Source organism: Saccostrea echinata, unplaced genomic scaffold (genome assembly GCF_033153115.1).
Source record: "Saccostrea echinata isolate AGI-Se365-2 ecotype Australia unplaced genomic scaffold, CSIRO_AGI_Sech_v1 ptg000033l, whole genome shotgun sequence".
NCBI classification, from domain to species: Eukaryota; Metazoa; Mollusca; class Bivalvia; order Ostreida; family Ostreidae; genus Saccostrea; species Saccostrea echinata.
The window spans coordinates 20,152,767-20,176,301 of NW_026889782.1; the positions used below are offsets into that span (position 1 = coordinate 20,152,767).

The 23,535-nt window shown below is 34.7% G+C and overlaps 1 protein-coding gene across 2 annotated transcripts in view; it reads right to left on the bottom strand.

The window, feature by feature from the left end:
• Nucleotides 1-331: 331 nt before the first annotated feature.
• LOC133199039 (coronin-2B-like) overlaps nucleotides 332-23,535 on the bottom strand; it is a 29,344-nt gene continuing 6,140 nt past the window's right edge. The window contains exons 7-14 of one of the 2 annotated variants that reach the window (XM_061334925.1): nucleotides 22,342-22,438; nucleotides 21,852-21,964; nucleotides 20,890-21,003; nucleotides 20,188-20,244; nucleotides 19,552-19,739; nucleotides 17,866-17,995; nucleotides 6,460-6,549; nucleotides 332-4,009 (exon numbers count right to left, since the gene is read on the bottom strand). In XM_061334925.1, coding sequence (XP_061190909.1) covers nucleotides 3,851-4,009; nucleotides 6,460-6,549; nucleotides 17,866-17,995; nucleotides 19,552-19,739; nucleotides 20,188-20,244; nucleotides 20,890-21,003; nucleotides 21,852-21,964; nucleotides 22,342-22,438 — 948 coding nt within the window. In that variant the 3' untranslated portion in view covers nucleotides 332-3,850. The remainder of the gene's footprint in view (nucleotides 4,010-6,459; nucleotides 6,550-17,865; nucleotides 17,996-19,551; nucleotides 19,740-20,187; nucleotides 20,245-20,889; nucleotides 21,004-21,851; nucleotides 21,965-22,341; nucleotides 22,439-23,535) is intronic. The other variant, XM_061334926.1, reaches the window with a different exon arrangement.

The following is a 23,535-nucleotide window of genomic DNA, read 5'->3' on the forward strand; positions in this document are numbered from 1 at the left end:
CTTAGAAGTAACTGAGCACTGGAATTCGTTTATATGAATTCGGATAGGGCATATTTTCTGACATTTTTTACAGATTCAATAATTCCAGAAATGCACATTTGGTCTAGTTTTCCCCCTACAATAAGATCACATCCCTCTTTTACAAGCAAAACACCGAAAAGCAGTGTACAAATGCACATCTTATATCTTGAATGATGAAATTTACATGTAATTCTAGGGATATCGGTATAATTTTGCGTAAATATATTAATACTTCGATGTTTACAAAAGAAAAAAAGAAGAAGAAAAACACTTTTTGTACTCACAAACACAAAATAATGATAATTTTTTTTTCTGGTCAATATTTTGATTGTAGTTCAATTATATAAAAGATAAAAATTGCATAAAATGTTTTCCATGATAAATTCATGAAATCAAGTTCCAACTTCATACTTTCGTGGAAAAGACTGAAATTAATGTACATGTAAGAATAAAGAAAAATATGACATCTTAACTAATATAAAAATCTATTCTTTGAATACGGATAAAATCAATGTTTAAGATAGAGGAATGAAAAATGAGGAAATTATCAAGATTTTTAGAAATTGATACTCCACTTTGCTACAGATATTTTGCTAATTGACTAATTGAGACAGATCTAATATTACAGAAAGAGATTCTGTTACATGTAGTAATATATTACAGTTTCTTATGTAAAGTACAATTAAAACCTTTATAGTGAACAGTGATATATAGAGAATAATATTTTATTCTGAAGTTAAAAAAAAATTCACAAACAGTTATAAATATCTTTGCTACAAGTGAATTTATTGAAATGCCAGCTAGATAAAACAGATTATAGTTTACAATATAGCTACTTTTTAGGTTAATTTGTTGACCATACAGAAGCAGAACTTACATAAGTAAATTACTATAAATGAAAAAGACAAAACAAATTTGAAGAATCTGTAAATATTATTCATTGAAAAAAGTTTAAGCACTTTTTAATGTATCACCAAAAATAATTGTTTACCTTTTAGAAACATCATAAATATAGGAATAAAGTCCTGTGTATAGGTGTCATAACAATATCTCATCAAAATTACTAGATGATAGTAAAAATTCAGGGTGTATTTTGTTCCAGACCTGTTTACCCATTGTTGTTGTTTCTCAGTATTTTTCGTTAGATTTGTCAGTGAGATTTGGCATTTTTCAGTAAGATATTACTTTCCATCCATTTTACATATATTATTAGAGAACAACTACATTTCTGATTACCAAAACTTGGTAACACCCTGACATCACTTAATTGTTTGAAATCTTTCTCTTTTTTTAGCATTCGGAGACAGATCATATCGAAAACTAACTGCTTAAATCGAAAGAACGGATTTCCGATTTCGGTATTCATAATAGCAAAACGTGAGACGTATTTTGGATTTAAAATCCGTACAAAATACGGCAAAATCGTATGAGTAAACAGGTCTGTTGTTGTCAAAGTATAAAAGTTTGAGGAAAAAGAGCTGAAGACAAAACTATGATGCTGATATGATCTTATGGTACAAAAACTCAGTTGATCACAATATCTACATTTCTATCTTTTTAAACATGTGAAAAAAGTATCTTAACAATTTGATATTAATTTTATTCTGACTCTGCATGCTTTAAAAAAGTGCTTCAATCAAAATTCTATATTTCTACATTGTAAACCTGACAAAAGCCACATTTTCTAACTGTGACAACTACTAGAAATGCCCAAAATATATCACCATTAGCTTGAACACGTTTAAAATGAACCTGCAAATCAAATTGTCATAGCTTTCCTAACTAAACTGCATTGATTTAAATTAATTGGAAGCCTTGATCACCATCATTCAGACAAGCAAAGGACAAGCTGAAATAATTTTATAATACTAACCTGATGTTGAAAATCAGAACTACTGTATACAGGGAAATTTTCACCCTCGTCTGAAGTGGAGCAAATTCAAAGTAAACAGTATTATGTCTTAAACAAATCTGTTTCTGGGCGAATTTAAAACGACTGGCAAAATTGTTTGCAAATGTGAAAGGGCGAAAACAACACGGAGCGAAAATAACCCTGTATACAGTATATTTAGATAATATATTGGTGCAAAATTAATTTAAAAATTGCAAGTAAATACACATATACATGACTGCATGTATGTTATATTTTCATATTCATGATCATTTCATGTACAATGTGAATTCTCTATAGTGAAAAAAATATTCCGATGAACACTTAAGGAGAAACTCTGACAGAGGATAAGTGAATTACTGTCTGTATATCTTGATGGCTTGCTTTAATTGTTTTGATCGACTGTTGTCAGACTATTTCACTGTCTGTCCATAATAAGACATAAAAATTGTGCTTATATACACTGTACAGCACTGGTCTTTTAAAAAATACTGTTTTAAAAAAGCACATTACCAGTGTATAAAACTATATACAGTGTATAATCATATAAATCACAGGTTAAGTACAATGTAGCACTGCTTACACAACCAACTACTGCAGCTTGTGTTATATGTAATTACAGTTGAACTTCAGTATCTCGAACACTGATATCTTGATACCATGGATATATGTTATACAGAATTGGGAGTCCCAATCATTTGTTCTTTTATTTTTTTTAACAATAGATATCTCGAATTCTCAATCCCTTCTAGTTTAAGATATCAGGGTTTGACTGTATTTTGAAATGCTGTGGTCATGTGTGTGGGTTATACAGATACATGCAGCTTTACTGAAATTGAAACCAGTGTTATTGTCATATTGATACATTATTACAATTCCTAAATGTCTCAGTGATTTGAAATTCTCAAACACTTTTTCTCCAATGCATATTTTCACCTTATTAACTTGTCTCCCTGGTTATCTCATAATTCATTCCTTTGCATGCTGACTTTAAAATAACAAGATTGGACTGTATTTCTGAAAGGTTTCTAAATTTTTTTTCCGCAGAACACATCTGGGGACTTTAGCACTAAAAGGTGTTTATATGTATTGTGTTACTTTACTGGAATGACTGATTCTGAGCAATACATAAACACATGCTTCTTATTTGATAAAAATGAATGATACATAAAAATATTACTATGAATAACAAAAATAGGCATCTGCACTTTCCAAATGCAGTAATAAACATCTTAAAATAAAAAAAAGAAACAGATTTAAAAACTATACAAAAAGTATATGGAATGCATATGAATATATTTAAACAATACATGTGTATCAAATGTTCTACAAATGAACAATTGATTTTTTTGAATTTTGTCATATTGTGTGCAAGATCAACCTGGCACTTGGAATCACTCATCATTTGATGTTGATTTTATGTAACATAAATCAAACCATTCTCATGTAGCCTAATCCCATTTCTTATATCATGCCATCTAAAACTTTCAGCTGTATTGTAGAGTTAGTTCACCCAGTATTCACTGAAGCCATTTTTAATTTTATAATTACTACACTCAGTGTTAACTAATCTATGTAATTGCACAGATTCCAAAAAATATCAAGTAACACTCAACAGCTCGACATATTTTTTCCATGACATGACTACTCAAATAAATGCTATATAGTGTCATTTTAAAATGATTGTCCCTTTTTTCTGCAAAAATTGAACACAATCCAGCCTAAAAAGAGACTTCAATAATTCATCTGAAAACTAGATCTCTGTCAACTCTGCAGCTCTACTGCACATTATGCTCAGTAAAATCAAGCCCCATTGCTTTCAACATTACATAACTAAGCCTTGATCCTGAAAAGAATTGCACACACTTGAACTGGCAGGAGTAAATAATGCAGAATTACAAGACTAGCATATTTGGAAAACTTAAGTGATCATTGTAATCAACAGTCACTTTGGCCAGGTCCTGTGTCATCTCTGGCGACAGGTAACTTTAACATAGATATCTCCTCCTCTAACTGCCTAATCCTTTTGTCCTTCAGTGATATCTGCTCCTTTAGGCTGGATATCTCCTCCAGCTGTTTGAAATAGGCTTTTCGCAGCTAAAAATAAACATTGGCAATATGAGTTTATGCATCTATGACCTATGAGAATGGCAAAGGTTTCTATACATTGTATTTCTAAAGTTAATTTGCATAATGTACACAGACTGAAATATTCTTCTAACTAATGACATAAAAACATGCTTAATCTATATCAAGATGTCCCTTTCCTGATTTAATTAAATGTTCAACTCATCCATTGTGAAAATCTCCTTCCACTGAAACAAACCTATATGGAAATACCAATTTGTTGGCAAAGTTTCATTCTTATGGTGCAGGACATGACACACAATAACATATATCAACAGTTAACATACATGTAAATGCACATTCATTGTCATTCATTGTTAGTAAATCTTGGTTATATACAAATGAGCTTTAACCACACCCTCTTAATATGCCCTTCACATTAAAGTATTTGCTGTTTCTTGGAGACTAGATTAATTCATGGACTTTGAAGGAGTTAACTTTCAATCATACGCACACTTTTTCTCCTTCAAAAATTTGCCTGATGTATAGGAGCTCTTTTGTATTGGAAACACATTAAGGGTATAAGTTGGGGTCAATAACATACTGATACCCACATAATAGCCAAAGTACTTTGTAAACTTGATTTTGATGGTAAAAAGGAGCTTGACGTAAGGGAGTCTTAGCATAAAACAAGGTATTGATCACTTTGATCAAAAATAAAAATGAATTGTGATAGCCATAGCTGTATGAGGTAGCATTACTTAATTGTTAAATTTAAAAATATTTTACCCAAAACTTTTGTGAGAACCGGACTACATGTAAATCAAACTTCCATGAGAAAGAGTCCATCTAAGGGATGATACTCTTAAAAGTATCAAATGAATAAAGCCTATTTGCCTGATTTCTTACCTTTAACATGTTTAATTATTATCAACTGTAGTCAATTCACTTGCTTTTAGGAAAGTCCTCGGGACATGAATTCTTAGTGCCTTATAACCCTTTTCTTTATTGACTGTGAAATCATTTATTTGGGGGGGGGGGGTGTAATTTTTTTATTGTTTCTGTGGTATGAAATGTCCTCAAAGAAGTGTTATGTCCCCTAAGAAGTGTTAATAATAAGTAAATTTCAAGTAAACTGCATACTTCTTCAACCATGAAATCAAATCTACTTGAACCAATGTTTTTTCCTCAGATCTTGAAAATTTGAACCCATGAAAATAAGTGATTTTACAATATACCATAGAAAATAGTGTACTATCCACTTTCCTAATTCTTGAGGTTTAATGCACCCTGATATGGATCTTAGCAAAGCCATTGAATGTGTTTTCTATGGTTTATATGAGAAAAGGTTTTGATAGGCCATGGATTCTGTAAGGAAAATCATCCTGCAGATTCTTAATTTAGTCCATTTTATTTTCAAGCCGATTGAATTCTTTTAAAATCTTGTGGTGATCAAATGCTGAGGATCCTGACTGAAAGTACAAGTCTAAGACAGCTAGGTCAATAAAACTGAATATATTTATCTTTCAATACTGAATCACATTATTTTTAGACAATCCGGTAGGTAATAGTTCAACCAAGTTATTTTGCTTTTCCTGCAGCTACACTAAAATTTGTTAATTCGGACAATCCGGACACAACTGGTTCAATAGAAATTGGCCATATTAGACAACATTCTGGATTAGAAAACATTTTCAACAATTGAAATTAAAGAAAGGGATTTAAAGTTTACATTGAATTTATGCAAGATTTTGGAATACAACACATCCAGATTAGACAAGTTTCACTGTATATCATCAAATAATTTTAAGTCAGTTTTTGTTCTTATTTTATTGAAAAGGAATATCTCTTTAATAAACCAGCATTAACAGATATGAAGATGTATATATACTCCAGACTTACTAATTAATATATGAGTTAAAATATCTTTAAAAGCTATCATGCAGTGATATCAAGACTCTATTATTATTATATAAATGCAAATACAAAGACATGCATTAAGGGATCAAAAATTTAAATTTTCATGTTTGTGACACTGCATTCACATTGATTATGTATTAACTGATTGTTCCTTCTAGCTTGCAATTCACTGCACACACTATCATTCATAATCATCAACAAAGCCTGTTTTAAGTACACAGATATTTTTGTTCCGGTTGAATAAAAATTCCTAAATGATGATTAGAAATCAGGGGCTTTTTTTTTTAAAATTCTATCACAGATTATCTGAAGAATATTTTGTCAAAAATGAAAATAATTTTGTTGATCCAATACAACATGGACTATCCTATACCCAGTATCTCTGAGTATGTTTCTCCTAAGGGTGTGGTGAAAGGGGGGAGGAAAAGAGACAGAATGGTGAAAAGCCAGGCTTTGTTGCTAAAAAAAAACTACTGTTTGATGTGTCACACTCCATTCATTGCAGGAAGAAGAGGAAAAGGCATGAAAATTTGACACACTGTTAATTACCAACTACCCACCTCTGCTTCGTTGGGTGGGGAATCCCCAAACCACAGTGGTGATGCGGGGGTTTGTGGGGCGGACCACACCTTTTTCACGTGAGTTACACTCTACAAAGCACAGAAAACAGTTGCCATGGCAACCAAAGCAAATTGAGTAAATAATGGTGTACACACAGAAGCAGAAGACAATTATAATTAAACAGAAACAGAGAAAAAAGACAAATAATGATACGAGTTTTGTGAATTTTTTTCCCTTATTTAATTTCCAATACATGTTAACTAGTAAAGAGAATAATAAATGTATAAAGGAAAAGCTTGTTTTTCTTACAATTTAAATATAATAGTAAAGTGATCCTAAAATGTATAAAGGGAGAGCTAAACTTGCTTGATTATAATATTAGAAAATTAATTCCCAATTAACATTTTCAGTGGCGGATCCAGGAATCTTGAAAAGGGGGGGGGGAGGGGCGACCAGTTTGGGGTCGGGGTATTGGCCCACGGCCACACCCCAAAAAATTGATTTACCGGTATTAAATCTTATGTATTTATGTATATTTTGGATGCAAAAGGGGGGCCCGGGCCCCCTAAGCCCCCCTTCTAAATCCGCCAGTTTGATTTTTTTTACTTACAGTATTTTTGCTGACAAAATACAAATTTGATGAAAGTAAGAAATGCTTTGTGTACATGCTGTGTTTCTGAGTTGCAAAATATTTACCTGTCCTTTATACATTTAAAATCACTTTTATCACTTTTAATTTCTTTAATAATTAAGTTTCAGCAATAGAATTTTTAAGCGCTAAGCGCAGCGCAAAGTGCTTTCTGTCATCTTAAATCTATTTCCGTTCGCGATCCAGCGCCACTAAGCAAGTTAGATAACTCCACTGGGTTTTCTAAAAATATGCAACTGGAAATCCCCGACTCTCTTTCGGCTATTTCAGTGTAATACTGCGTTACATACAGTTCTAATAATAGGAGTCAATTAGTAAGGTAAAGAGTATGCATGTACATTGTACGAAAATCCACTGTTAGTAGATAGGGGTGGTTCTTATCTCTATACACTGTAGTTCATTTAAAATCGTGTCGGCACATTCCACTCGTGTACCAAGTAGCTAACAATTGCTGCATCTATGGCGCAGATACCTTAAAAACGGTTAATTATATGTCATGTACATATTATTTAGTGATTGAATAAGTACATATTTTTAAAACTCAGATGGGATTTTAATAAGTATTTAAAACTCAAACTGGAATTAAGTTATTTAGTAGAAAATTTCGCATAAAATTGATTTACTATGTACCTACATATGTACGTTCTATATAATTTATATCCATATTAACAAATATTTCTTCTTCTAGACCCTTATTTCAGACAATGTAACTAAAAACAAGTCTTCCTATTATCACCCTTGCACCATGCAGAGAGCTATCAATGAAGTTGATTTTTGCATCTCAGTGTCAATTAGTAACAGACTGGAATGCATTCATGAACTGTCTTTACTTGTGTTGTATTCTATACTTGTAATATGGGTATAAAAATATGATGTAAATAATTCGCAAAGAAAGGCAGTTTGCGTCACGTACACGTAGGGAACGTGGAGGCTGTGTTTTCAACGAATCCACTTAGATAGGAAAACTATTTTCTCTGAAATATTGATGACAAATATTGTGCAATTGTGTGTGCAGTGCGCAAGATCTGGCGGAAAATGCTAAAACCTTAATCAAACGTTCTTAGCAATGGACAGGAATAGCGCTGATGAAATGTTAAGCATACTTGTGTTAGGAACCTAAGAAGAAATAGTTTGGGTAAAGGTGTGCGTGTGTTGCTGATTTGTCTACTTAATCATAGGACTAAGTAAAAACAGAATAAAACAATGTTGCATACTTTCATAAAGATTTATTCATACTTGAGATTAATATAATGTCTTTTCTTTCTTGGGCTGTTGAATTATTTATCATGGAATTAGCAGAAAAATTACGGGTCAATTATTTTCAGTACTAGTATTCCTTTTTAACACACCAGTGCTGTGGATATTTTTTCCCTCTCAACATGTTTTGTGTGGTAGTTTATTTCATACATAAACAAGTAAAGATTGGTGTAAAGTATCAAATATCCGTAAAAAAAAAAATACTGAAGCATTTTAAGTATTTCAACAAGAGTCCAAAAATTACTTTTGGGGTTTTAATGACATAGTTTTATTCCGAAGAAGAAAAGTATAAAAATTTTATTTTAAAAAAGTAAAATTTACAAATCAGATACATATATTGTAGATCAACAGAAAAGACTAATTTTTTGATGCAAATACATTATAAATCATGTACATGTATATGAAAATCAGATGTAAAGGATAGCTTTGAATGTGTTATCATCAAACGAAGAAGACAAATATAATATCCTTAAAATCAAAATGTATATTTACCAATTATCTCTGACAAAATGACGTAAACTCTACGGGTGCTCATTTAATAGATTTTTTTCACATGATGATGCCGATATGCTGCACAGCACGATGAATGTGAAGTGTAAAAATTGTATAATGCACAGCTGTAGCACATTCAAAACAAAATGAAATATATAGTCTAAGTTTTATTTATCATTAATAAATACCGGACGCTCGTAGCGATTGTGTAAATATCTTACACACTCCATTAATGTTTTTCTTGTAAAATCCTTTCTATAGATTCGTAAATTTAAAAATCGCTCATGAATATGAAAAAAAAGAGATATATATACTAAAAAACAATTAAGTGAGAATACTAGTATTCGATAGTTTTTAGATCTTTAATTCATAACTTTAATAAAATATGATATCAATAAGGAAATATTTTATTTCTAACATTTTTATTTTTTTTGGAGCACTTTCTAAAATTAATTCACAATCATAAACAGCCATCTTCAATTTGAAACACTCGTGAACATGGAATGAATTATTAAAAATTATCACCAGAACATTTTAGCTATCAGTGTTGCACATTAATGAGAGGAATATCAGCGACATTTTCAAGTGTTCAAAATTATTTAAAAATATACATTTTCCAGCAAATGTATAGCTACATTTATAGTCTAAATTTGGTTGGAAAACTCGTCGAGCAACCCCCCCCCCCCCCTCCAATGAATTGCGATTTATACGCAAACCTACCTCTTATAGACTCCTATAAGGTGATGGAGAACAAAATATTTTTACATGTTCTTTTTTTTCCTTTCTTTCTTTTTTTTATTAGGTTTGAGAAATACATTACTGTTTGGACTACATGTAGATATCTGTTATTTAAGGCAGATTAATTTGCCCTTATACCAAATTAATCTCATTTAATTGACGGAAGCACATTACAATGTCGTTAAAACTAATAGTGGAACGAATTGGTTATAATCCAAAAGGCAAAAGACTCGTATTGGTACGAGTTGATTAATTGATGGCACTTCCTTTTCCCGCCATCCAGCAACAGGGTGAGGCAGGAGATCCACATCAAAATTATTATCGCAATCATCCGACGGAAGTCAAACCCATTTTACACGCTACCTGGACTCAACTATGCCGCCAGTTAGACAGACGATCACCTCACGCTCCAGAAAGGAGCGCGATCGTAATTTTGTTTCGCCGGGCAGAGGGTGAGGAAGGAGATCCAAGCGGTCCACACACGAGGCGGGACATCCCACCTACACAAGACCACGACTTAGGGGAAACCGGACCAGTACTGCAACATCAACGTCCCCAGCCACAGTAACGGTGGCGGAATCAACCCACGAGGCTTACGAATACGAACCCACAGGACGTCGGGAGGGCCAAGACGAGGAGACGTTGAGCAACATCTCGGGTGAGTGTGACATTTTGCTCCCCACAGTAGATGCCTTAACACACCATACAAACAATAGTGAATTCGGTGGCCCCCCATTTAGCATTGCGGATTACCAACCTGCTCAAACCCCCAGTTCTTTAGATCCCATTAGCGCCCATGTTCCACTAAAAATTAAACAAAAAATTTGGGAGGGAAAATTTGTCGATCTATCCATACTTCTAAAATCGGCGCGGGAAATCTCAGATCACTTAGATACACAAGGCCAAATACAAATACGCAACGGCACAATGTGCCTTGTGAAGCATAAACCCCGCACCTTTTTGTCAATTGAAAAATGGACTTCAGCCTTCATCATCTTCACAAGTATTATGTTAGAAAAATATAGATCTAGAGCCCAAGAATTTTTGAAATATATGAGGGATGTAAGAATGGCAGCAGACAGATCGGGGAATGGTTGGTTCACATATGATGAACAATTTCGGCTTCGCAAAGTGTCAGACCCACACTCGTCCTGGGGAATCATAAACTCTGAACTCTGGTTGATCCATGTCACCAACAATTACACCATGCAGGCCCAAGAAAAGCCCATATCTCCCACACAAAATTTTTTCCCCCAACATAAACAGCCCAATATACCAGCAGCTAAGAAAAATGTAAATTCAGCACCCAATCGTTACTGTTATGATTTTAATTCAGGCAAGTCATGCAAATTCTACCCAAATTGCAGGTTTGTCCACTCGTGCAATTCATGTGGCGGATCACACCCCTCAATCAAATGCAGGAATAGAAATACACGATTCTAACGAGGATATCAACAGTTTAGGAAAAACTCCAATTGATGTCTACAATTTGTCTACTTATCTACAAGGTTACAGTGCTAAATCTTTTCTCATAAACGGTTTCCTACATGGTTTTCAACTCCAGTACAATGGCCCAAGAATTTACAGGGAATCAAAAAATTTAAAAAAAAGTGCTATAGTAAACCCCAGTATAGTGGAACACAAAATACATAAAGAACTCCTGCTCCAGAGGGTAGGGGGACCATTTGAATACCCACCATTCCCATCCCTTCAAATTTCACCATTAGGACTTGTCCCCGAAAAAGATGGAGATTTTAGACTCATCCATCACCTGTCCTTCCCAGAACATCAATCGATCAATTCCTTTATAGATCCAGCTGCATGTTCAGTACACAACGCATCAGTGGACGACGCAGCAGCCATCATCTCGACACTGGGGGCAGGTACTTTATTGGCTAAATCCGACATAAAATCTGCATTCCGGCTCATTCCTGTGGCCAAAAATGATTTTGATCTATTGGGGTTTAAATTCCAGGGTAAATACTTTTTTGACAAAATGATGCCATTCGGTGCATCCATTAGCTGCGCAATCTGGGAGAAGTTCGCAACTGCATTACATTGGATCATTCAATCTAGCTCACGTAACCCCCATATTCTACACTATTTAGATGATTTTCTCTTCACGGGACCACCAAATTCTAATCAGTGCCAATCTACCCTCGACCTTTTCAAAAAATATCTGTAGCCATATCGGAATACCAATAGCTCTTGACAAAACCACCGAGCCTAGCACAACAATAATTTTTCTAGGAATTGAATTTGACACAATCCACATGGTAATGCTACTTCCGCAAGACAAGTTAGTTTCTCTCCGACAAAGCATTCAAACAGTCATGATAAGTAAAAAGGTCTCCTTAAAGGCCTTACAATCACTGATTGGCTTCCTCAATTTTGCCTGCAAAACAGTAGCACCTGGCAGAGCCTTTTTGCAGGCGACTAGTTGATGCCACTATTGGCATCAAAAAATCATATCACATGATAAGAGTTAATCAAGGTATGAAAGCAGACCTTGCAGTATGGCAGCAATTTTTGAAACACTTTAATGGGGTCACAGTCATATGCTCCGGTATTTGGTCATCAGATAACAGTCTACAGCTATTCACAGATAGTGCAGGGGGGTTTAATGGGGGGTTTGGAATCTTTTTTGCTGGCCGCTGGGCTCACTCAAAATGGCCTACCCACTGGGTGTTTTCTGACGTTATTCGTGACATGACATTCTTAGAACTATTTCCAGTATATGTTTCACTACTCCTGTTATGGCACCCATGGTTATCAAACAAACGCATACTTTTCCACATTGACAACATGGCAGTTGTACAAGTCATTAACACATTGACATCTAAGTCAACAAGGGTAATGAACACTGTCAGAAAACTTGTTCTCCTCACTTTGCAACATAACATTACAATTAAAGCCCAACACATCCCAACAAAACTGAACAAAATAGCTGACAGTATTTCTCGTTCACAGTGGGAAAAGTTTCGCAACCTGGCTCCAGAGGCAGAGATGTGGCCCACACAGCTCCCCAAGCAGATATGGGAAATCTAATTGCTGAGTCCAAACGCCTTATTCATAGCTCCTTGTCACAAAACACCTACAAAGCTTACCGGGCTGCACTGAATAAATTCCAATCATTTTTAAACATTTATGGCTTACAGCAAACCTGGCCCCTGCACAGCAACATATTACTATATTTTATAGCCTACCTATCCATCCAAAAAATGTCAGCCAATTCAGTGTCCCTTTACATTAGTGCATTGTCATACTTCCTCAAAATAAACCATCTTCCTGACCCTACCAAGTCCTTCCAAATTAACAAAGCACTTCAAGGCTTAAAGCGCAACAACAGAGTTGTTCCAGACAGCCGCCTCCCAATAACCCTACCAATTTTGGAAAAGCTTGTTATATCACTACAGTCAGTGTGTTGCTCCACTTACGAGGTCAAACTGTTCACATGTGCTTTTTCATTAGCATACTTTGCATTACTTCGCGTAGGGGAATTCACTTTAGTCAACTCAAACACACCGAATTCATCCCATTGCATACAACTCAAACACATTCAAGCACATCCACACAAGCCCTATTTAAGGTTAACCATACCACACTCCAAAACTGACCAGGTGGGTAAGAATACCACCTTTATTATCCATAGCCAGCCACTTGCTACCCTGTGCCCAGTTAAAGCTACCTTGGATTTTATCGAGTGTAGGCCCCATACCCCTGTTAACCACAGTTTTCTAATTCATCTTAATACAAAACCATTGATGAGATACCAATTCAACGCAGTCCTTCAAAAGGCTATTGAAAACATAATACCAACACCAGGCCATTTTGGCACACACAGCTTTCGAATTGGGAGGGCAACAGACCTTGCATTACAGGGCACATCCGATTCTGAAATTCAGAAGTTTGGTAGATGGAAATCAGTAGCTTTTCTTAAATACATAAGGATCATGTAACTTGGTTCACAACAACATTCCCATGCCTACTAGGACTACAGACATCTACCCATCGATGCCGGGGGGGGGGGGATATTTGGACATGTGTATAGTCAATTTAAAATCCAAAACTAACCAACCCAAAGCATTGCAGGTCTAAAAGTATGGATCATAGGATCATCCATTCCTTTTTGGGCAGGGGAAGCAGCCAAACACTGCCCAGGGGGACAAAGCCTGAACCTCCCTGCCACACTGCTATGGAGATCACGCAGGGGGATGCACTGGCAGGAATTAGACCCACAAATCCTACAGCTCATCAAGCATGAAGTACCCCCAAATTACTTAGTAATTCATCTAGGATCCAACGATTTGGTAACTCCAAACTTAACTAGCAAAAAATTCATACAAGAGATTCAATGCAGCTTCCTGCGATATAATGCTCTTCTCCCAAATACTAAACTGGTGTGGTCACACATTCTACCATGCCGTTATTGGCATGGAGCTCCATTGAACAGTGGAAAAAAGATAGACAAGAAACGTAAAAGAATTAACAAAAATATCTCAAAATTTGTCGCAGAAATGGGTGGGAGTGTAATTTCACATGCAAACATATCCGTTGCTAATCCGGAATTGTTTAGATTTGATGGTACACACCTCTCTGAGCTTGGCAACAGAACTTTCTTAAATAACATAAAAAGTGGATTGTGGTCCCTCATTCAAGGGAAGGGAAAAGTATCCCTTAATGTAAAGTAATGGAGGAACATCATATCGATGTCTGTGGCGGGTCCGGAGGGATGAGTGGGAGGGTTGCGAACACATCTGGCTCGTTGTTTCCCTGCCCAGCCATCAGACAAGTTGGTGGGCACATTGTTGGGTAGACAGGTTGTCTACAAAGTATCCAACCTATGGCAATGTGTAATAAAAGTCAAGTAAAAAGTCAAGTAAAAAGTTTTCGATTGGGGTCGTAGCCAAGTCTGCAGGCCTGGGGCCCCCTCCACCTCTTGTAACAGGAGGGGAGGCTTAGTGCTGGAGTACTTGGGTGTAAAAGTACTGCTGACCAGAAGCAATCTCCGGAAGCAGGGTATACAGATGTGCTCGCAAATCTCTCGGTCCCTAATGTCTAGTACCTAAATTTGGGATCTCGGGCATCTGTGACCAACACAGGGCCACTGGTTTTGCCCGGTACTTATTAGTCGGTATGCCAGCTATCCCTCTTGGACCCTATTTTTTGATTGTACATTTATGCAATGCGGCCATTTAATGCCAATTCCCGTATGTCCATCACAGTTATGAGTAATGCAAGATTGTATATGTTTTTGTTCAAGTCTTTAATAAATGTAATGAAAATTATGCAGCTGTTGTCTATTGTAAAGCTGGCAACAAGGAAAGGTCATGATGACCGTATGTGTGAAAAGAATCAAGTAACAAGGCATGTCAGGTCCTGCGGGGCAGTGATTACCTGACTGTTCAATTAACTTTCATATATTGTTTTTTTTTAAAAGAAACGGAGAATCTCGAACCTTCAAATGTTTCCAAGTCTGGTTTGAAAAGGCGGATATAAGTTTTATTTTAAATTAAGTGAATATGTATCGAAGAACTGTGCTTGCCCCAGGGCGGTTGCACTGTCAACATAATACTTCTTCCAATACAACAGGCAATTTAAATTCAAAATAATTCTGATGAATTTCAAACATTGCTTAGTGCTTCCCAGTACTTTCAGTACTTTGATTAGAGATAGTTTTGTTTATATCATCCTGGAAAAGAGATAAAATAAATGTCAGTTTTTATATAGCTATTTCAACAAATGCTAACTAACATCAAATCTACACATTCACAAAACTCATATCAAAATCAGGTGATGACATTTACATAATATTGAAGTGAATTCGAGGTCATGATATTTCTAAATACTATCACAAATACAATATTAATGCTATATTGCTAAGTTACTCAATTGTGATACATGTACTATAAATAAATATCTGAAATGGGGAAACCCTGCCAGGTGTCTTTATATTTCAGAATTGGACTTTTTTGGATGGTTTGGTGGGGGATAATCATATTTGTTTAGTAACAATAATAAAGATTTGATCGATTAAATCAGGGAAGATTTTTGGGGGGGGGGGGAGATTTTGTCAGTTGAACAAAAGAATATGGCATTACTCTCTTTACCAGACAACAAATGACAAAAATTAAATTATGTTTCATTTTCAAAATGAAGTTTCTTTAACTTTATACATGTCATGAATTTATTTACTTTATAATGGGTGTGAAGTGAGCGAAAATATTTGCAAAGAAAACATCCAGGATTTCCCCAATAGAATAGAAACACAGGAAGGATTAAAGAAACATTTACTAAATCATATAAATTAATACATAAATAATGGAATATTTATAAATGTATCAAAAGTGCTGAAAATAACAAAATTATTCACATAGATGGAATTGCTACTACATTCAGTATAAAAACATAAATCACATTACAATACATGGGTGAGTTCACTATACCTCCAGCTCAAATTAAAATGGTTTACTAAAGCATCGTGTTTTGCAAATATTTAAAGCAAATTATCATATAGTGATTTTTAATTGCATTTTTTCCCTTTAAAATATAGTATTTCTGATTTGCAGAAAATTGAATGAAAAATTGAAAACTAATTTTCATTAATTTAAAAATCCAAGTAAGTAGTAAGTCATCTAGCTTTTATAAATGTTTATGCATCATTCTTTTAATATGACAGTCTTAATCATTGATACATGTATATCAGAAAAGAAAAACTAAATAAGAGTATTTAAATACATTTTTTATGTTAGAAAACAATTTAGAAGTAGAATTTACTAATTGCTATAATACACAGCATTGGTTATTTAGATATATATGCAGCTTAGAATAGAATGGAAATTTTAATCTACGTAATTCCACAAAGTCAGCACAGAAGTTAGTTGGCTCTAATTAAGTAGAACTGGCAGGGTAGTATGCTACACATATTTTTTTTTCTGGGTCACCAGAAATAATTAATGCAATAGATAGCAACAAAAACCAGGTTTTATTTTAGATATTAAAAACATTTATTTTGTAATTTGGTTTTTCTACAATTAATTTATTGCCCTTTGATTGAGTTCTGTATAGTTTTTATCTTTAAAGACTCTTGCAATGTTAGATCAATGCGCAGACATTTAATTTTTTTTAATTTTGCCCCAGTAACTGCCCTGTCCATTTTTCATGTCCTCTTCCAAATGTCTTGATTTTTTTTTCTTCAACAGCTGTTAAATCAATCTTAATTCAAGTTGAACTTTGATTTCCCCTCTTTTCAAACAATCTGAGCAGTTCTTGGGGCAAATATATCATTTTTTGAGTTCCAAACATATATATCGTTTAGAATATATTTTTTTTTAGGTTTAAGCCATGAAGCCCGAACTCACATGACTACTATTGTTTCTATGACAACCATCTGCGGTTGCATTCTGGACGTCCCGCTTAATCAGGTATGCTTCAAAAAAATCTCGGCCAAATCGGCACTGGTACATCTGTGTATATATATTCATATGTTAGAATTTCCTGTATTCTGTTACCCCTTATCATTGTAGATGCATGCATTTACATTTTTTGCTTGTCAAATATGCATACATGCATTAAATAATAATAATTATAAATGTGCACATTAGTATGTACTGAATGAAATAATGCACTGAATAACGGGTATTTGGTTTTTAAATAAAAATAATTTATTATCCATCTTATCAAGTCCAGATTTCAGATCAAGATAGTACATTTAAGGTTAAATGCCTACGATTCATCTCACTTAACTGAAAAATAGATTTCTTTTTAAGACCTTCTTTGTGCATCTAACCTAACTGTCTAATAATAGTATTGTGCTGATAATAACTGATCTCAGCTAAATTCAATTTCCAAATCACATGAACTGTTTTCGTATACCATCAATATATTCTCTTATGAATTCAAACCTCTGAATGACACACATTACATTATTTCTTTGTCATTTACAGTACTTGTGAACTTATAAGTTTCTCCAACATTTATACACCACTGGATATTTCAAAGTAAGTTGGAAGTCCCAACCACTTTAACCTCAACCCCTGGATATCTAAGCTTTTAAATTATTTCTCTGTCCCACTGATTTTGACATAATAAGGATTGACTGTATACTTATGTATTCTTGGCTAACATAACAGTATATTCAATACACTATGATACAACATTCCTGTTAACAACACGGTAAAGACACTGTTCCATTGTCTGAGCCCACCACATCTTATCATGCTTCCTAACACTGACTGAAGAGTTCCACTAAAAAGGGGAGATAACTTACATCACTCTCTCCTCCAGAGAAGCCATTAGTGGTAGCTTTAGGTGAGGTTGGGGACCAGACTTTCTTAATGGTGCTTTGTTCTGGGGGACTGATAGAATCTGCAGAGTCCACGCCATTGGGCTTATTATCACTGTAAGAGAAAATATATACAGTAAAACGTGTATAACAAAGTGCCAGGGACGGACGTTTCTGTTTCACTATGAACATAATTTGTTATATCTTTTAAGTTTACAATATATTATAAATCCACAGGGAATGGAAATCACTTTGCTGTAAGCATCAGTTCATTATAAGTGTCTTTGCTATTAAGCATGTTTTACTGTACTTGCATATCCTTAAGCTAAAAGTACTGTAAATCACTTTTTATTTGCCAATTTATTTGGGGGGGGGGGGGGGGGGGCATATCAACATGAGATCATCTGATCGCCAAATTTTCACTCTTTCCTAAATTTGTTTTATCAAAGATTTTATGTGTGAATTTCAAAAAATTGTGAAGATTTAAGTTTCACTTCTAAATACCAAATAACCATTTTGTGAAAATAAGGGGTCACAAAAATAAGGTGATTTACATAATATAATGCTTACATAAACTTTACTTAATGTAAAAGCAAAACTCTGCTGCCTGAGAGAAATTTTTAAGAGCAACAAGATATGTTTGTAAAACACAAATACCCCCATATGGCAGCTAATGGTGAAGGTTAAAGTTTCTCAAATGCAAGTCAAAATCCAGGCCAAAAGATAAAAAATGTTGGTACCCAAAGAAAGGTCTTGTCTCGAGGAATATACCTGTGAAATTTGAAAGACCTAGCTGCAACTGTTCAAAAGTTATGGCGTAGGTTAAAGTTTTTTAAAAGTAACTAAAACATCAAGGTCAAGGTCAAAGTGGTTGGTATCCACTTGTCTTGTCACAAGGATTACATATGTGAAGTATGAAAGCCCTAGCACCAACCATTCAAAAGTTATGACCAAGGTTAAGTTTTACGAAAGTAGGTCAAACTCCTATGGCAAGGTCAAAGGATCAAAGTGGTTTGTATCCAAAGGAAGGTGATGTCACAAGGATGACATATGTGAAGTATGAAATCTCTAGCATCAACCATTCAAAAGTTATGGCCAAGGTTAAAGTTTTTCAAAAGAGGGTCAAACTCCTAGGTCAAGGTCAAAAGGCCAAAGTGGTTGGTATCCTAAAAAAGGTCTTGTCACAAGGATTACATATGTGAAGTATGAAAGCCCTAGCTCCAACTATTCAAAAGTTATGGCCAAGGTTAAAGTTTTTCAAAAGTAGGTCAAACTCCTAGGTCAAGATCAAAGGGTCAAAAAGGTTAATATCCAGAGCAAGGTCTTGTCACAAGGAATACACATGTGAAGTTTGAAACCCCAAGCAGCAACTGTTCAAAAGTTATGGACAAATAAAAGTTTTTCAAAAGTAGGTCAAACTCCAAGGTCAAAGTCAAAAGGTCAAAGTTGTTGGTATCCAAAGGAAGGCCTTGTCACAAAGAATACACATGTGAAATATGAAAGTCATAGCTCCAACCAATCAAAAGTTATGGGCAAGGTTAAAGTTGACAACAAACAGACAGACAAACAGAAAAACAGACAGACAGGACAAAAACAATATACCCCTGGGATCTTTCGATCCGGGGGCATAAAAATAATTTGAATTTTGTACATTATTTTTATGCAAATTACTTGATTGAGACAAATTCCTCATTGGTGCTGAGCTGTTTGATGTTCCGCAGTGAAGCTGGGATATTCCTGTGATTTGTCACACCAGCAGTTTCTCCTGCGTAGGGCTGAGTGGAGACACTCCCCTCTGGGCGGGGCCTGTTTACTGCTTTGTATGTTGTGATGGTCGGAGCCTGAGATAAACTGCTGTCCTGGAAAATGGGGGGAAAAAGGATAAAAAGTGTACATTTCCTTTACTAAAAGAAAACTATGAATTACAGTCCTTGGCTTTTTCAAAACTGCTCATGTTTTGATTTGTATACCTATATTCATCATTTAGTTCAGACCATTGACAATGGAGTCATAATCTACTATCAAAGATAGGCAACAGAGGGGCTGGCTTTGTTATTCAAAATGATTTACAATTAAGTTTTAGTAAATGTAAAATAATGAAAGAGGAATAATCAAATTTAAGAGACTATTTTCCTTTTCTCAAGACAAAGAAATCAATAAAAATTCATATCACTGAAACACAGATAAATTATGTATACTGTAACAGTTGATTAATCTTCACAGCAAACAGTATGGTTATGTCTGTATGGTATTTCTCTGATGCAGATAATAATTTAAGGTGTCTTTCACCATTCTATCACTAGATACCTTGTTCTGGGCTGCTTTGGCTGTGGTTACTTTGGGTGAGTTTGTTACATGTCCATCCTGCAAAATCATAAACAAATACAAGAATCTGATACATACTATGTATACTTAAGTCAGTGCATGTTAGCTTATTCAAGAAAGAGAGAATACAGATCAAAACTTTCACACCACTGTGTTCAGCAGATCCACCCCTGAGATTTATCATTAGATCTACCCCTGAGGCAAATTACCAGCAGATCCACCATCTAAACCTTGCCAGCAGATTCACCACCTAAGACTTACATGTGTGATTCTCAAGTCTGTTCAGAGATCCACCCCTGAGACTTATAAACAGATCCACACCCAACTTATAAACAGATCCACCCCTCAGACCTACCAGCAGATCCACCCCTGAGACTAACCAGCAGATCCACCCCTGAGATTTATCATCAGGTCTACCCCTGTGGCAAATTACCAGCAGATCCACCATCTAAACCTTGCCAGCAGATTCACCACCTGAGACTTACATGACTGTGTGATTCTCAATTCTGTTCAGAGATCCACCCCTGAGACTTATAAACAGATCCGCCCCTAAGTCTTATAAACAGATCCACCCCTGAGACTTATAAACAGATCCACGCCAAGACTTATAAACAGATCCACCCCTCAGACCTACCAGCAGATCCACCCCTGAGACTTACCAGCAGATGCACCCCTTAGACTTACCAGCATAGACATAAGTATGGGTCCCCGGGTCTGTCCTGAGATCCACTCATCAGCTGATAGGGAGGGAATAAGACTAGCTGTGGGGGGATAAATGTCTTCATGGAAAACAGAGGACTGTAACAAAAATAAAAATTGTTACAAGAAAAAGAACTTGTTTCTTACAATACATACCTAAAAAAATAATCATAGAACTCTAAATTTATTACATGTATGCATATGATATTTGGTGGAAATTGATTTTTAACAGATTAGTAGATTTGATTTAGCACATTTCTGAATGGACTAGACATACCAAATATATGCACAAGCTATTTAGCGATGTATTTGTTTTAGCTGAAGATGCTTTCTGTCAGAGGTGCTAAACAGGATACACAACCAAATGTAATGCGTTTACAGTATTTTTTTTTACTTTATATGCATTCAAAAAAATTAAATTAACTTATTTTATTCACACCATGAACATCTGATGACTTTATTTCAACCAAGTATTCTCAAAACTGTTTTTTGAAATCCATTTTTTTTTTTTGCAGAAATTTCTTATTCAGAATCTGTAGATTTTAACTTGACAATGTGTCTCATTACGTCTGATGATCCCGGCCCATCAACTTGACTTTAAAGAATATTTACCTTTCTAGGTACAATCATGGATAGAGGTTCTGTGAGGTTCTCTGTAGGTACACAGTTATAATTATATCTATATTTACCTTTCTAGGTACAATCATGGATAGAGGTTCTGTGAGGTTCTCTGTAGGTACACAGTTATAATTACATCTATACCGTATATACTCGCCTATAAGTCAGTCCGCCTATAAGTCGGTTGTATTTTTTAGGCTTACTTTAGAGGGACTAACCCACTAAAATACCAATCATTTTATAACTCGCGTATAAGTCAGATAAAGAGTTTTGGACCAAAGTTTAACTCCAAAAAAACCGACTTATAGGCGAGTATATACGGTATTTACCTTTCTAGGTACAATCATGGATAAAGGCTCTATGAGGTTCTTTGAGGCGTGGAGCTTGTAGAACCTCATTACTTCACACTTCTCTGTGTTACAGCCTCGCTTTGGCATCACACCTACAAATAAATAAAACACATATTTTCATCAGTGTACTCATTCCTCCATGGCACCTGATCCCACCTCTGAAGTTTTAGAGGTCAGTGTTTGCTCTGCTCTTATTTTGCAATGTTTAATGGACTTTTGAGCTTGAATACTGTTTGTTATCTCCATATATTTCATTTCATGAAAAATATGTAAATTACAGTTACGGTTGTAATGAACTCTGACAGGATGAAACTTGGTTAGAAGGAAAAAAGGGAACAATATTGAAATCCTAATAACTGCCATACTCTGACTTTAACTGATCTAAAAATCTTTATATCTCTATTTCTAATATGTACATGTAATATCAAAGTGCATATACATAGCATTAGGTTAAGTATTAAGGGCTTACCAAATCCTCTTTGGGGAAAAGATGTGATGAAAGAGTTGAGATAATGTGTGTATGGGTCCTCATCGTCTATCTCAAAGTAACGAATATTGCTATCCCCCTGTAAAACAATGAAAAATGTCTCTCAAAATTTACAAAAGAAATGTAGAAATTAAATGTTTAAAAAATAAATTTAGAACATGAAAATGAAATACTGTTGAAATGTACATGTATACCTCAAATATCAAGTGATTCAGCTTTCCTGTTCTTATTCATGAATGCATGTACAAATCTAAGATTTCTCAAACTCTTAAATAATAAGCCAGGGTTCGCCACTAACTTTTTAAGGCTTTAGTCCAGCCGTACTAGTGCTTCATCACTTTTACTAGTCCGCACGCGATTTTATTAGTCAGTCAAAAAAAAAAAAGAAAAAAAGAAACATCAATGGTTTTTAACATTAATTTAACGTGACAATTAATATACATATAATTTTTGGTAATAAACAAAGTATTTACGTGAAATATATTATTCCACTGATTCATTGAAATCTCGCAATCAGCAAGTACGATCGTGTTCCCGATCTCGGTTTTTTTTTTGGTCTTTACATTACATCCAAAACGTCCAACATCTTTCTTAAAAGTGTCATACTAAATCATGATCGCTAAAACATTATACTTCATATCGATCAGTCAAAAAATTAATCACTGAATTGACCTGGCATTGCGTATAACTACCCGCCAAAAGCTAGAAATCTAAAAATACACGCAGGGTTTTCCAGTAAAAGTTGTCGAGAATCAGAGATCGGTAATTTATTCATATTGTTTTTCCAAAATTTTTATTGGTCCTTTCGAACCCTGTAAGCTCTTAATTTCTCAAGCTTTGATATCACAAACACTTTAATAATTCAAACTTTATGATGTTTGAAACTCTGAGACACATGAAACCTTTAGATATCTTAAACTCTTAGATGTCTCAAATTCTTAGATATCTCAAACTCCTATATATCTCAATTAAACTCTTACGTATCTCAAACCCTTACATCTCATTTTTTTAGCATTCCTAACATATAGAAATATAGGGGTTTGCCTTTATCATGAACACAATTCAGTGTTCATTCTCTGTCTGTTCTAGGTACAATGATTTTGGAATGCATCAAGAAAATAATACATTGTTGATTCTAATGTGTACATACTTTGCCTGCTATAGTTACATAATTTT